The sequence below is a fragment of the Magnolia sinica genome, chromosome 4 (assembly GCF_029962835.1).
Source record: "Magnolia sinica isolate HGM2019 chromosome 4, MsV1, whole genome shotgun sequence".
NCBI classification, from domain to species: Eukaryota; Viridiplantae; Streptophyta; class Magnoliopsida; order Magnoliales; family Magnoliaceae; genus Magnolia; species Magnolia sinica.
Window position 1 is genome coordinate 20369461 of NC_080576.1, and position 15660 is coordinate 20385120.

Genomic DNA, 15660 nt, shown 5'->3' on the forward strand with positions numbered 1-15660 from the left:
TCCGTTGATACTATCCTTGCTTTTGCCCGGATGGAGTGGCAACAACCAATTCAAAACTCAAATGCCTGATGATGTGTCACGTGCCCTCATCAGAGGCCGCCACGCTACATGGGGCCGAGCAATCAAGTCATGGATCTTAATGTTTGTGTGGGACCCTCGTGCTCCTTTGTTATTACTCATCCACCCACATCCTTCCCTACCCACCTACATATAAATATACATCGAAGTGATAATGTAATCTATATTCATCATCTCAGTTCTGGATTGGGACCCAGGATTTTTTTTGTGAATCTTGTCACCGGGTGTGGTGGTGGGATGAGAAACACCCAGATTTTCAAATTGGACAAGTGGGGCCCATGGTGGCTGATCCATAACGTTAGTTGGATGGGAGCAACTATTGGGGATCCAAAATGCCCAAAAATCTCCTCTATTGGACCATCCTAAACTTTTTTAACATGTGGCCTGCAACTAGCTAGTTAATATGGGCATGTTTCATCCACTGCAGAGCCCATCTGGAAGATCTGAGCGGCATGTTTCATCCACTGCAGAGCCCATCTGGAAGATCTGAGCAGCATGTTTCATCCACTGCAGAGCCCAACAGATCAATGATATGGGTCACTGGCTAATGGGCCCCACTGTCCAAACTGAAAACCAGTTTCCCCTTCAAGCTTTTGCAACACGACGGAAATATAAAACAAGCATCTATACCATTCATTCAATGTAAATCTCTTGCTGTTGTAAGAAACACCCAGCACTAACTCTTAATTTATGCTAGGATCCAAACTTTAACATTGAGAGTTCACCCGTTTGATCTTCCAAAACCATCGTGGTAAAAAAATTAAATTTGAAATAAATTAATTAATTAAAAAAAGATTTTTTAAATAAAAAAAGAAAAAAGGGACACCATCAGCTCTCACAACCAATTATATGAAAGAAAAACAAGTAAAATAAAGGCAGTAAATAGCTTATTTGCAAAATTTATTAGCATATATACATGGAATGTAAATCTTCCGGCTGCAAAAGGTCTAAGGTCACTGGTTTGGGAGTCCCAAGAGTCCATTAGCTTTCAAGCTTGCCACAGCATCTTGGATGGTTTTTTCAATCGGTGTAAAGACTACGCCAAGATCAATCAGTTTCTTCGCAGCGTCCTTACAATCCATGAGACCGGGTTGAGTTTCTTCAGCAAACCTGTCATCATCAATGTTAGGAGCTCGGTTATGGATAAAGTCAACTAGCAATAAAAAAGGCTTCAAAACAGTGATCATATGAAGGCAATCAAGAAAGGGAATTATATGGTCATGCTCATCAGCAAACATCAAGTTGTGTTTTCTGATGCAGAGGAGTCAGTACGTCAGGGGTCCACAGTTTGGAGATCCTAACTGTTGATCTGATGTGTCCCTCCGTGGATGAGGAATGGATGGGAATCTTCCAGAATGGATGATCTCAACCTCTTTGACATGGTAGCCTAAAATAGACGAATAAGGAAAAAAAATTGCAGCAAAGGTCTACATTCAATGGAAGAGCACAAAGGATTAGTACCTTTCAGTGTGGAAAGTATTTAATCCATGGTTTGGATCAGCTATTGATCTGATGGGTGCCTCCAGGGATGGAGGCCCAGGAACCATCCAGAATGAATGATGTCAACCGTACAATATGGTAGAATACAAACAGATGGTTGTGAAAAAACATTACAGCAAAGGTCCACATTCAACCATGGCGTGCCGTAAAGGCCATTACGTAAAGGTAACGGTGGCAACCGTTACACATTATGAGGTTATAAAGGCCCTAATGGCTGTTATGGGAAAAAAAAAAGACCTGTAAAAGCCGTTACAGCCCCTGTAACAGCCCATTACGCCCCACATAAAGACCATAACGGCCTCGTAATGGACCGTTACGGGCCGATACAGGTTTTTTAGATTTTTTATCAATAGGGGAGAGAGAGAGAGAGAGAGAGAGAGAGAGACCATAACAGCCTAATGCAGGGGCATTTTCACACCGGGCTCGAGTGGGGTTGCCTGTGGGATGCAGGGGCACAGTCGGGGTGGGCGGCTCGTGTAAGACAGGTGGCTTGTGAGAAGCGGGCCCCACCTATGCAATTCAAGTGGCTCGTGTGAGGCGGTACCCATGTGATTTGGGGCCTACGAGGGGGGTTCGACCGAGGTCCTAACCCATGCGATGTGGGGCCTAGGCTACGAGATAAAGGGATTTGATTCACCATGCTCTAACAGTTCGAGCTTTTAGAGCAAGTGGTTAATTGTCCTGTGTCAAATTAGAATTAAAGCGAGAGGTCTCGTGTTCGAGACTCCTCACCGGGGGTGATTAATGCAGGGGCATTTTCACACCAGGCTCAAGTGAGGTTGCCTGTGGAATGCAGCGGCACACTCGAGGCGGGTGGCTCATGTGAGGCGGTACCCATGTGATTTGGGATTGATTCACCATGCTCTAACAGTTCGAGCTTTTAGAGCAATTGATTAATTGTCCTGCGTCATAGCCCGTAACAGCCATTACACCCCGTATCGTAAAGAATTATAATCTTTCAGAACAGGAAATCTCCAGTATGTATAACCCCCACCCCCCAAATCCATGGTTGGACCATCGCATCAACTAATAAATAAATTTCTCAAGTAAATCTCCATATTCTGGGAGATAAAAATGCAGAAGGAAACTAATTAGTAATTAAAGGCTTTCTAATTTGAATCATCCGTATGATTTAAAAGAGCAGATGAACAACAGATTTCAGATCAATGGTTTTACAAAATTTCTCAAGTAGATCTCCATATTCTGGGAGATTAAAATGCCAGTTAGCAATTTAGCATTATTCGCTCTAATCATGATTTCCTTGCATAAATAGCCAGGAGTTAAAATTGCAAATCTAAGGAAAGTAAGGGACCATTAGGCAGAAATCTGGTTAGAACAGCCTCCACATCGACAAGCCAAACAACAACTTAGCAATTAAATCGTCATCTAAAAGCATCCCACTTGCAAAAAAAAAAAAAAAAATGGAATGGGAACTGAGTGATTTCCTCCATTTTAAGAAATAACTGCATGCTATTTCGTTCCCGTTTCAAAGGACAGCACACTGGATGACAATTCTTCCAGAAGCAAGAAAACAGTGCTGTCCAATTTCTCACCCCAAACAGCCCCCAATGTAACATGGAGACTTCATATTCTAAAATTTCTGCCCTGTCCAGCACAAGTGCCAGACACCCTTTGATGAGGCTATTAGAAGTAACCTCAAGTTGCATTTTTTTCCATGATTTTTGGCATAATATGTAGAGGTTATCTATTCCATGCACAGATGTACATTGTAAACTCCCACAAAAATAGGACACTTTGCACAATAGTCAATGATCCAGAACATTCATTGTGTCGGCCCCACAGCGGATCTGCCCACCTAGAAAATAACACTCTCCAAATGATCTTAGCCATCTGAATTTTGGCAGCAGTCAGCATCGAAGAGGAAAAGATACACCAATCAGATGGCCAAGCTCATGAGATCCATGCAAGTTTGTGACCATCTGTCCAACCTCCCAACAAGCATTCTGGATCATGGACCATTGTGCTGCATGTCAAAGAACTTGGTCCACAGAAGTCAAGTCCTTTTATTTTATGTTTATATTGTTTGGATGATATTAATTCAATGGTGCACAGCAGTCAGGTCCTTTTATTTTATGTTTATATTGTTTGGATGATGTTAATTCAATTTTCTTTATCCAGATCCACTTTCTACATCTTGTACTTTTCCGAACTAATATTTGCAAAATAATGTATCTTTCCATATGACTGTGTCAGTGTGTTGGGGTTTTCCAAGGTTAACATGTCTAAAACTGCCACATCTTACATAACCACGAAACACATCAAAATCACAAATTTCTACATAGAATTTCAACTTGACATGCAAGGTGAAGATAGCACACGAATATAAACACATCTACATCTGGCATGCCTGTACAGAAACAAGGGTATAGAAAGTTCAATTACCCCTGAGGGCAAATTAGAAAGGGTTAGCAAGCTACATGGCAATACCTGTCAACAACGTTTTCTTTTTCATGATGGAACAAAACAATAACGAATTGGATGTGGACAGAGTAAAGCTCATTGACAAATGATGAGTTGGCAGTTGGTTCTTAGCGAATGAGGACGTATTTGAGCAATAAGAGAAGGCAACATATGCCCCACTTTGATAATGCACCAAACATAAGATGGCCAGTAGAAGGACAAGAACACCCAAGTCTGCCAAGTATGTTCCCACACCAAGGGAACAAAAGAGAATGGAGTTGCAATAAGTGAAGCTAGCATCCTTGTGTATGGGAACAGCAAAGGACAATCACAGAAGAGAATAGGAAAAGGAGAATGGATAGGCATAACAGACTCAATTATTGATGAGATGAAACTGCATGTCCCATCTCTGCTTTACAGATGATGCTATCTTACTTTATGAGGTCTATTGGCATGTGCCGAAACTGCCCAAACTGCATTTCCAGAACCTAGGGGTCAAATATGGCCATAGATTGATGCATGAACTAGAGTATGGACAAAGGAATCCAGGTCATCAGATGTATTTTCTTCCAGTTGTCTTTTTTTTTTTCCTAACCTTTTCTGTTTGTTTCGTTTAGGTGACCTGGGACCAAACCTGCAATCTCATGATTGGGAGACAAAAGCACACAGGCTCCACCCTCTCCCACAAACCTCCAGTCGCAGAAGTTTTTTACTGAGGTGAAAAGTACTACCCAGAGTGCCATAATTCCTAAGATCTTCCGGTCGTCGAATAGCTTTGCATAGAGATCCCACTTCCTGCAGCCTCTCGTAATAAGATGTAGGCCTTCCCTAGTTTATAAAAAAATATAATTTAAATTTTATTTTATTTTTTTTAAAAAAAAAGGGAAATTCTGAAACTTTTTATTGATATAGGGAGAGTGTGGAAAGCTTTCTAGAAGGGTTCCTCTCATTTGAATCAGTTTGCTATATTTCAATCCTTTCCAACTTCCCTCATTTACATTGTTTTTCACCTCCCCCCTTTACCCTACACAAAGACCACAGGCTATGATGAATCCGACTCCAAAGGAATGGTGTAAATGGGGGGGTGATGCCTTGAATGAGCCGGCAGCCACTTAGTCCTCTACAATCTGTCAATGAAGGCTGTTTTCTTTTCTTTAAATACAATCAAGGCACCCAATTCCTAAAGCAATAGCAAGACCTGATTAAACACCCCAGCAGAAGAGACTCTCTTGTTGCAGAAAACCTGGAAGTTTCCTTCACCCCAGATAGCCCAGAGGACAGCTAAAAGGGCAATCCTCCATTTCTTTCTACCTACATTCCCCCATCTCTAGCATGCCAAAACTCGAATAGGCCAACAATATTAGAATGCCAATAAAGGCTGTTATGTTAAAGGATTTCACTGGATTGCAAATTCATCCACGTACCATGAGTAAAGGGCAAAAGGAGGAATTCATCTCCAACAGGGAACAAAATACCTGGCCTTATAATTTAGTTGTTGTGATGAAAATCCACCTATTCCATCGCTTCTTCCTATGGATAATCCCTCTTCCGATCTCATGCTTCTTTCCACAAATGCGCCATGTTATCTCTCTATGATTTGTAGGAGCACTTCATTAAAACAGAAAGAGAACCAAACATGATACAAAGCAAAAGATAAAGGTGGAGGGACTGACACTGGAGTAATATGTACAGAGAGGAAGGCTATGGAGTTAATAGAAGCTGCGACCAAATTGCAGATTCTGGTACATTCCCCCTTGTTAGAGAGAAGGTTAACCACCTCGCCGCAATGGATGTAATGAAAGAAATACATAATGAAAAGCGCAGAATCCCCTGATTTGAGTTATGGATCTACATGAGAACTGGCACAGCCAGATGATCTACCTACTCACATCCTCAAATGAAACCACATGAGTTATGGATCTACACCGAAAGCATGATCCTAACTAGCAAATTTGTGGACATTCAATGGACTATAAATAGTAAATAGTGAACATTCAAACAAAAAGATGTGGTTAGTATTGTCTAATTAAACGTGATTTTGGGAACAAGACCAATCTACAGCAGGTCACACAATTTGGGCTGTAGGAATTTGAGGCGTATGCCATATGTATAGTATGGGAAATGCCCCCAAACTGTAGCTGTGGTATAATCACCAGAACCATCCCACCCCCCTGGTGAGCATACCATAAGCAAATAAAACCGTTTTCCTAGAACTAATAGGAGCTAAAACAACTCTTTATATGCTTCAATCGAAGCCAGCAAAGTTTCTTATCTTTTTTCCAAAGTCATCTCCTCTACGATACTTCCAAAATCGATCAAGCATGCAAAAACATAATAGAGTTTACATCAACCACTCAAATGTGAATCAAAGGTATCCGTATAATCTGTTTTATGTTACTTGAGGAAACTTGAGCAAGTACTTAAAAACTAGAGTACTCAAAATTGGAAATCAAGTCTCATAAAGACCAAGCTCAGTTTTGAGTGTTCCAAACACCAATATGAAATGTAAGGAATACACCTCCAATTCTATGGCTCACACAATGGACCTCACTCATGTGAGGATCAAGGTATTCAAAAACGGTTACGTATTAGATGCACGGTTTACGCCCGATGCATACTGGTACTGCCCATACATGATATGGACATATCAGCCCAAAACAACCTGATACAAGGCTCTATAGGGCAACACACAACGGTATTAGTAGTGAATAATACGTTACGTAATATACCCATTTCAAAGCTTGCCACAACGACAGTTATGTAACGGTAATGATGGGACCCATTAGGCGCTACAGTGGTGTAGCATTTGATCTGGGGAAAAAAAAAAGGCCCATAGGCCCATAATGGGCCTGTAACAACCATTACGGGCCCATAACGGGCCAACATGAGGCCATGACGGGCAAGGGCCTATAACTAGCACCGTACCACAAAGTTTGGTGCTTTAGTTGTACGTTATCAGCTCTCTTGAATAAAAGGGAAAGAAACCTTGTACAACGTGTCATTTTTTTTTCTTTAGGAAAGTTGTGTGATACCCTGGCAAAGTAGCACGCTTGATATGCAAGCATTCAGTAATTCTACATGTGGAAAATATTAACTCAAGTAAAACTTTTTTCCCTTTTAAGGATAACTCAAGTAAACCATTTAAATTGTGTAATACTCTATATCTAAGTCATAGTCCCAGATTAAGATCAGTTGGGGAATCCTAATCTCTGATTTGTGGGTGCTTTGTTAAAATGGGACCACATGATATTTGTATTGTCCAATAAATGTCCACCAATCTGATACTCAGACAATCAAACAAGAGTAGTTTTTGGTTTGTGTGTGGGGCCACCATGGTGTGGATATTCTACTAGAGGTGATTTTACATTGCTCCCACGCTGTGGCCCACCTAAGTTTTAGATTGGGCTTCTTCTTCTTCTTGTTCTTCTTTTTTTTTCTTTTTCGTACGGTGAACATTAGGAAATCAACCTGATACATGGAACTGATGTCACTCACATTGGGCCCCACAGAGGATGGGTGTTGTACTCGTAGTTTTTACTATTTTCTCTATTTTTTAATTCTACACTAGCAATTTTTTCTCCTTTTTTTCTGTTTTTGCTTCTGTTGTATCTGCTTTAGGAGAGTTTAGGTTTTTGGCTTTCTGTTTTTGTCTTCCGGTTGTTGCTTTATGTCTTTCAATAAAAATATCACCTTTCCGAAAAAAAATTTTGATGGTTGTTTCAAAAATTTTATTGTCAGCACTGCCAACTCTTTATTTTTAAAAATTTTCTTGGTGTATTAAATAAACTTAAAAAAATTACTAGGAAAATCTCAATGTAACTTATTTTTAAAGAGAAGTTAGAAATAACTTACATTTTCATCATTAACTTATGGCATGTGAATTTGTGTCATCCAAACAGCAGACAACATTATCCAAACAACTTACACCAATGGTCAGCAATATTGCCAAATACAAGATATACATTGTCATCACAGCAAAAATCATCATAAAATAGATATATCTGATATTGCTAGCCACACAACACCATGAAGCGCACCAAACAAACCCTAAAACCATTCACCTATTTATTTATGGCAGTAAAAAACTAGCAAAAAATCAGGCCATGCTCAATAAATCGAACACACACACAAAAAAAAAAAAAGGGGTGCAAACTTCAAGACAGTAATTTTTACGATAAGAAGAGGAACAGAGAACGAAATGGGGCTTCTTGTTGGTTACCTGTGCACGGGATACTCTGGGCATAGCTCAGCCACCTTCGTAGCAAAATCCCTGAATTGGTAGATTCCATTTGTGCAAAGGTACCTTCCAGAAGCGGATGGTTTCTCAAACAATAAAACATGCGCATTGGCAACATCTCTCACATGCACACATCCCAGCCAATGATATTCTTGAGTGTCCATTGATCCTTCAAAGAAAAACATAAAATGAAATAAGACCTCTTTAATTAGCAGTCAGTTCGTTTCGTATGAGTGTTACAATCTTCATTTGGGGTTTTACCCTAGGATCAAGATCTAGCAGTCAAGGTTGTTTTGTTGGGAGTTGTTAGGTTAAGTAAAGAGTTCCCTACTTGGTCTATTAAATAACCAAGAAACTTTACAGAGAAGATTAATTATATTTGGCTTGTATGTATTGTTTGAGTTGGATAGCTACTAGGAATTCCTTCTTTTTGGACTTCTAGATAGTAAATGCTAAGAGTAATTATGAACAATAGGGTACGTTTGCCCAACCCTAGGTGCATCCACATACGCACCAAGTCAAACACCATGTACAGAAAGAACATCTTTTTACCTGTAGTAATATATTTTATGAAGAAAAAAGCTATACGACTGAGATTACAAGAATAGGAAGTGATCCCCAAGAACAAAGAAAGACTTGACACCAACCCTCTCATGGCAGAATGACTAAAAATTAGGCTATCAAAGCATTGATAAAACGTTATATGAACACGGTTACATATAGGGGTGGAACTGTGCTGGGCTAGGCCAAGGTTGGCTCTAGCCTAGAGCTAAAAGAGTGAAAATTAAAAGGTGATGTGGATGCTAGCAACTCCAAATGAAACTATGTCAATGGAAAAGTTCCCATGCTTAGCCCACAAGATCATTACCCTATAATAGGTGTATATATTAGTATATAGGCAATTATTTTACAATCCAGTTGCGTACAACGCTTGATACAAAAGCACTCAGAAATTGTACACATGGGAGAAATTAATTCAAATGAAACCAAGTAAACCATGGGACCTACTATCTCTATGTCACACCTGAAAATTAAATTGGTTGATAAATTCTAACCCCTGATTTGTAAACATTTGTTTGTTGAAATAGGACAACTGGGTTGTTTTATTTTTAAACGTCCAATAAATGTCCACCAATCATATAGTTAGCCAATCAAATATGTAAAAAAATTCACGATATCTAAATTGGGGTCCATAATTTGGACACTATAATTTGAATTATTTCTATGCAAAGTATGTGATTTATGCAAAGTTGTTTTATTTTTAACCGTCCAATAAATGTCCACCAATCATATAGTTAGCCAATCAAATATGTAAAAAAATTCACGATATCTAAATTGGGGTCCATAATTTGGACACTATAATTTGAATTATTTCTATGCAAAGTATGTGATTTATAAATAACTTCTTTCTCTGTATTAGCCACAACACTCTACCAGGGTATCACTATAAATCTATATACTAATCCATACTGTATGCACTAGCACCTAAGAGTCGGGCTGGGCTATTTGTCATTGGCCTAAGCCCAGATCAACCAAGACAAAGGGCCTAGAATTTTAGCCCGAGCCCAGCCTTTGGGATAAGTTTATGTGCCCAAACCCTGCCCTTCAAGGCTAATCTACCAGGGCCAGGCCAAGCAGCCTGACCCATTGCCACCCCTAGTTACATCTGGGTTACCTCCTCTATCCAATTAGCTCACCTCCACAAACTATGTGATCTAGAAAGGGGGCACACATGGAGACGCTAAGGAGTAAGAAGATGACATTTATTGCGAACACGAACACCCTTAACATAGTTCAAATAAATAAAACTAGAAGAATCGTGGCGATAAAATCATCTTTCTTGAACTTTTCTTGCACTTTCCTCGTGTCACAGAAAGAAGCCACTTCAAAGCTGCAAGTTGATTGTTTGGAGCACCTTTTGTTGTATATGTGAATCTATTTAACTATCGTTTGTTGAGCAATCACTTCAGCTTATTGATAAAAAAATAATTGGCAGCTATTGCAGTTTACTGTTTGTTATTCTTCCAAGATTTGTATGCATTATGATACTATCAATATGAGGAATGCCATTATACAGCTCAAATCATACATGCACTACACTCCGTCCTAATGGTATGTTTGACAACTGGTAAGCACATGATCGTAATTGGAACAGTTCATCTGACAGACCACCTCATGAATAGGCCATATCCCATGAGCAAGGGGATTGGACTGTGGTATCCATACAATTGGCGCATAAAAAATGAAAAAATAGCGTAGTGGTCCACTCAACCAGCAAAGTTCACAACTGGGGAATTTCAGCGCCATCCAATAAGGCAATCATCACTATTTTCAGCCTACAACCCATCCATGCAGTCACCAGTTCAACGACCCTAAGCCCCATTCATGTTTGTCACATGTTCCATGAGGAAATCAGCATACAACTATAATGGCACTGGCCGCATAGCACATCTGTGTCAAGGTGTTCTTACATTATATTCACTAGTTCTAGCCAAGGCAAACTCCAGCAGAGTACCAAACCAAGCTCTTTTGCTTCTCTTGAAGATAAAGGAGAGCTTCTACAGTCCACTCCTTTCAGCTCTCTGATTGGACCAACCCACATGATATCAAAGAGTTCAGAGCATTTACTGGGTGAGCCCAACCATGGGATTATCATAACTCAAAAATCCATCTCAAATTGGACAATACTAACCATCCAATCAGTGACATATATATGGACAGTTAATAGAGCAGCAGTCAACATTACCATCCAAAAATCGGATGGACCAATCACAAGGATTTTAACAATTTCTGAGTGAAGGTTCCATGAGAGAATTCTAACAATATCATTCCCCAGCAGAGAATTAATCCAGAGGGAAATCCCTACACCAAGTTACTATCAATCTGCAAATGCATACTATAATGATATACCAAATCAGTTACATCATGGCTACATAACAGTAATAGTCGTAACCCACTTACCCTTACATGTTATGGAGCCGAAACGGCCATTACAGAAAAGATTAAGCCGTAACGGCCTGTAAAGGTCCCGTAACAGTCCCGTAATGAACCCGTAACAGTCCAAAAATAGTGTTTTTTTAAGGAGCCGTAACAGCCCATATCGTAATGGTAACGGCGGTGGCCGTTACAGCCACCGTTACCATTATGGAATACCTTGCATGCTATAAATAGACAGATAGAAAACCTTGTAGGAGGTTTAGCAGCACAGCAGAGCTCGCATTCAAGCCCTTTTGTAGGAGCGGACCCAGGGCAGTCGATGGATGTACTGTTACGATGTCAATGCCATGCTTCTCTGCATAATCCCAAGCTGCCTTCTCTGCCATTGTCTTTGACACCGGATACCACTTCTGTAGAACCCACAAAAGAAACATCAGCGAGCTCTATGCCACTGGATACAAAAAAAAAAAAGAAGGAATCTATATAATGTTTTATGGGCTTTTCTTTTCCAACGTCCATCATAAAACCAAAATAGAATCTATATAATGTTTTATGGGCTTTTCTTTTCCAACGTCCATCATAAAACCAAAATAGAATCTATATAATGTTTTATGGGCTTTTCTTTTCCAACGTCCATCAGATGTACGGCTGGAATATTAAGTTCAATGGACACAATCAAGGAGCATGCTTGCCCATCTATACTGTTCACTAGATGAAACACCTCTTGGTTTGTCTATAACCTGAAAATCACAGTTTAGGAGTCAAGATGTCGAATGTCCTCCAACACCATCATAAGAGCATGATCACAGCATCAAAATGATACTCAGATTTGAGAAGATGTTGGGTGAACATCCCGGTCTAATACACAGCTGGTTGTGAAGAAGTTCTGAAACACCAAAATTGTTGAGGGGACTAAGGTCAAAGATCCCATGTCGAGAACAATGTGATACATCTTTGAACTAGAAAAACTCGGTGCTAGCATCAAGAAAGAGATACGATCATGAATTCACTACCAAAGGGTTTTAAACATATGTTTTGAATTACATTATCTATGTCTTTATCATTATTACCAGTCCATAAAAATTAACATTCATGATTAGACGAAATTTTTAAGAAAACACCGAATATTAAAACTCTAAGATGGAAAAAGATACGTCCAGTCCATCAACAACGTGCAGTTATAGAAATCTTCAGTTTTAATAGGTCTATTCCTTGTAATGTTTTTGGCAATTTTAGTTACTAGATTATTTGTATAATTTTTCTGATAATGCATGTTTAATACATTATCCACATTGGTAGCGTGCTATTATTCTCAAAAGGTTAAACACATCGAATCAGAACCATCCAATTGACAGGCCACCTCCCAAAAAAAAAAAAAAAAAGAACACAACTTTCATCATCTCAACTGCTCAATCATTGCTACAGCTTGGATGCTTGGCAGTGGACCACAAAAGGTCCACCTGCCGAAGTTTAGAGGCATTGATTTTGTGTGAATTTTGGACTATGTCTTATCCAACATGCGAATTATGTGATGAATGATCCTGATGGATGAAATTGTCGTCTAGGTGAACTTTTAACATAATCCATCCATGTGATGTGCCTTAGGAAACAAAACCCTATTTTATTATGAATTCATTTTGCCTCTGTCACGATTCAAGATATGACGCGCCCACGTGCTGAGTGGTTCCATGATCGGAACCGTCCATGTTATGAACTCAACGGCTCGAATTCAACTCTAGAAATCAAAGGCTGGGATCACCCCTGAAGCGTGATCATTGGAGAATAGCTTAATTACGTTAGTAAAGATAATATGGGCGGTTCAAATCAAGGGACCATCTCGCAATGTGGGCCCCAGTGAGCGGTCACACGTGCTGGGTCCTCAATCGCAACAGAGGCAAAACGAAGTCTTCTATTATATTATAGACATGAAATCCTACCCGGCGGGATTTGCAGTACTCGAGGTCGGTCCACGAGTTCTCGTCGACTGGAGCCGTACTGTGAGGCCAGTTAGGGTTTGGGACGAGGGCGGAGATGGAGGAGGTGATGACGACGCGACTGACCTTGGACGTTCTGGAAGCTTCTAGGACGTTGAGGGTTCCCTGTACAGCAGGGAGGATGAGCTCCAGGTGTGGGTCCCGAGGGTCGGAAAGGGTGCAGGGGGATGCCACGTGGAAGACGCCTGAGCATCCATCGATGGCGGCCTGGAGGGCCGGGGCGTCGAGGAGGTCCGCCTCGAAGAGAGAGAGGCGCACGTTAGCGTTGGGGAGGGAGAGGAGGTGGGAGGTGTCGGTGCCCTTCTGGTACGTGCCGTTGACGGCGTAGCCCTTTTCAAGGAGTGTTCGGACCAGCCACGAGCCTATGAAGCCGTTGGCGCCTGTAACGCAGACCTTCTTCGCTCCTACTGCCATTCTCTCTCTCGCTCGCTATTCTTCTTCCTGCCCTGAAACAGATAACCCCCGCGGGTGGGTTCTGAGCGCATTCCAAGTAGAAGATCCCTGAAACAGATAACGTGCGCGCGTGGGTTCTGAGCGCATCCGAAGTAGACGGCCATTAGGCGTCTTTAAGTTGGGAAATTATCTTGATGCCGGCGGAGTAGGATGGGAACGGATTGGCTACTCCCCCTGACACCAGCCCCGGGGCTGGTGGTCGGTGCTCTGTGGGCCCTGCCATGATGTACGGGTTTCATCCATTCCGTTCATCCATTTTTAAAGATCATTTTAGGGCTTTATTTTAAAAATAAGAGGGTTATAAATCTTCGATGGACCACACTACAGGAAAACAATAGTGATTGGATATCCATCATTTAAATTCTCCTAAGGCTCAGTGTACTGTTTATCTGACATCCAATCGGTTGATTAGGTCATAAAGACCCAGATGAAGGGAAAAAACAAATATCAGATTGATCCAATACTTTTATGGCCCCCAAAAAGTTTTTAATGGTTGAAGTTCATTCAACACTGTTTCCTGTAATGTGGTCCAATTGAGATTTTTATATATCTCATTTTTTGTGTAATACCATAAAATGATCTATAAAAATAGATGGACGGAATGGATGAAAAACATACATCATGGTGGGGCCCACATAGCACCGAACACCAGCTATTGGCTGGTGGCAGGGGGAGTAGCCAATCCGTTTCCGAGTAGGATTAGGAGGGACGCGGATTAGCTACTGACGTGACGTCACCAAGCTCTGTGGGGGCCATCATGATGTATGTGTTGTATCCCCACCGTCCACACATTTGGATAGATCATTTTAGGCATGATCCAAATAACGAGACAGATCCATGGCTGGAGTGAATCCCACCACAGAAAACAGAGGGGAGAGTGACGCCTACCATTGAAACCTTTCTAAGGTCCACCAGGATGTTTATTTGATATCCAAACTGTTTTACGTTAACGCAGACATGAAACAAGGGAAAACACAAATATCAGGGTAATTGAAAACTTTCGTGGCCCTTAGAACTTTTTAACGGTGGGCGTTACTCTCCCTACTTTTTTCAGTGGTGGGTCCACTTGAGATTTGGATCTTACTCATTATTTGGAAAATAACCTAATATGATCTCTCCAAATGGATGAACCGTGTGGATACAAAACATACATCATGGTGGGCCATAGAACTTGGTGGCGTGGCGTCACTTCAGTAGCGAGTCTCGCTAGCCTATCAGTAGCTAATCCACGTCCGAGCAGGAGACAGCGGTAGCCGTGAGATCCGAGTTATACGGACGGTTCAAAAGAGATCAAAGTTACATAGGCCTCACAGTGATGTATTTATTATATCTACACCGTTCATCTATTTTTAGAGATCATTTTAGAGCATTATCCAAAAAATGAATCATTTCCAAAGATCATGTGGACCACACCATAAATAGCAGTGGAGATAATGATTTTATCCGCTAAAACATTTGTAGAACTCACGATAACGTTTATTTTCTATCCAATCTGTTCATGAGGTCAAAAGGACATGAATGAAGAGGAAAAACAAATTTCATATTGATCCAAAACTTCTGTGACCCCAAAAAGGGTTTCAATGGTAGACATTAAATCTCTCACTGCTTTTTTCGGTGTGGTCCACTTGATAGTTAATTCTGGCTTATTTTTCTTCTCAAGCCTTAATATGAGCTCGCCAAATGGATGGACGGTTTGGATATAACACATACCTCGTGATCAAGACCCATAGAACTTGCTGACTTTAATACGGCAGCTATACGGCGGGTGTGAGGTACAGCAGCCAATCCGCTTCCTTAAAATTAAAACTGGATATGATACGGCGGTACATTTGTCAGGGTTATTCACAAATCGAGTCCGTTCGTTACGGTAAACTATTTGGTGCGTCCCTGACCGTGGGGCCCACCTATATGTAAATGTCATATATCCACGCCGTTCATCCTTTTTCCAGCTCATTTTAGGACATGATTCCAAAAATGAATCGTATCCAAATCTCAGGTGGACCACACCACACCATATGAAAAAGTGGTGATTGAATGAGC

The 15660-nt window shown here is 40.8% G+C and overlaps 1 protein-coding gene across 1 annotated transcript; it reads right to left on the reverse strand.

Moving 5' to 3' along the window:
• Positions 1–943: 943 nt before the first annotated feature.
• LOC131242704 (cinnamoyl-CoA reductase 1) lies at positions 944–13731 on the reverse strand. The gene is made up of 4 exons (XM_058241529.1): positions 13111–13731; positions 11421–11583; positions 8219–8405; positions 944–1188 (listed from the first exon to the last, which is right to left on the reverse strand). The coding sequence occupies exons 1-4, from the start codon at positions 13579–13581 to the stop codon at positions 1032–1034; spliced, it is 978 nt and encodes a 325-aa protein (XP_058097512.1). The 5' UTR covers positions 13582–13731; the 3' UTR covers positions 944–1031.
• Between the last annotated feature and the right edge of the window lie 1929 nt (positions 13732–15660).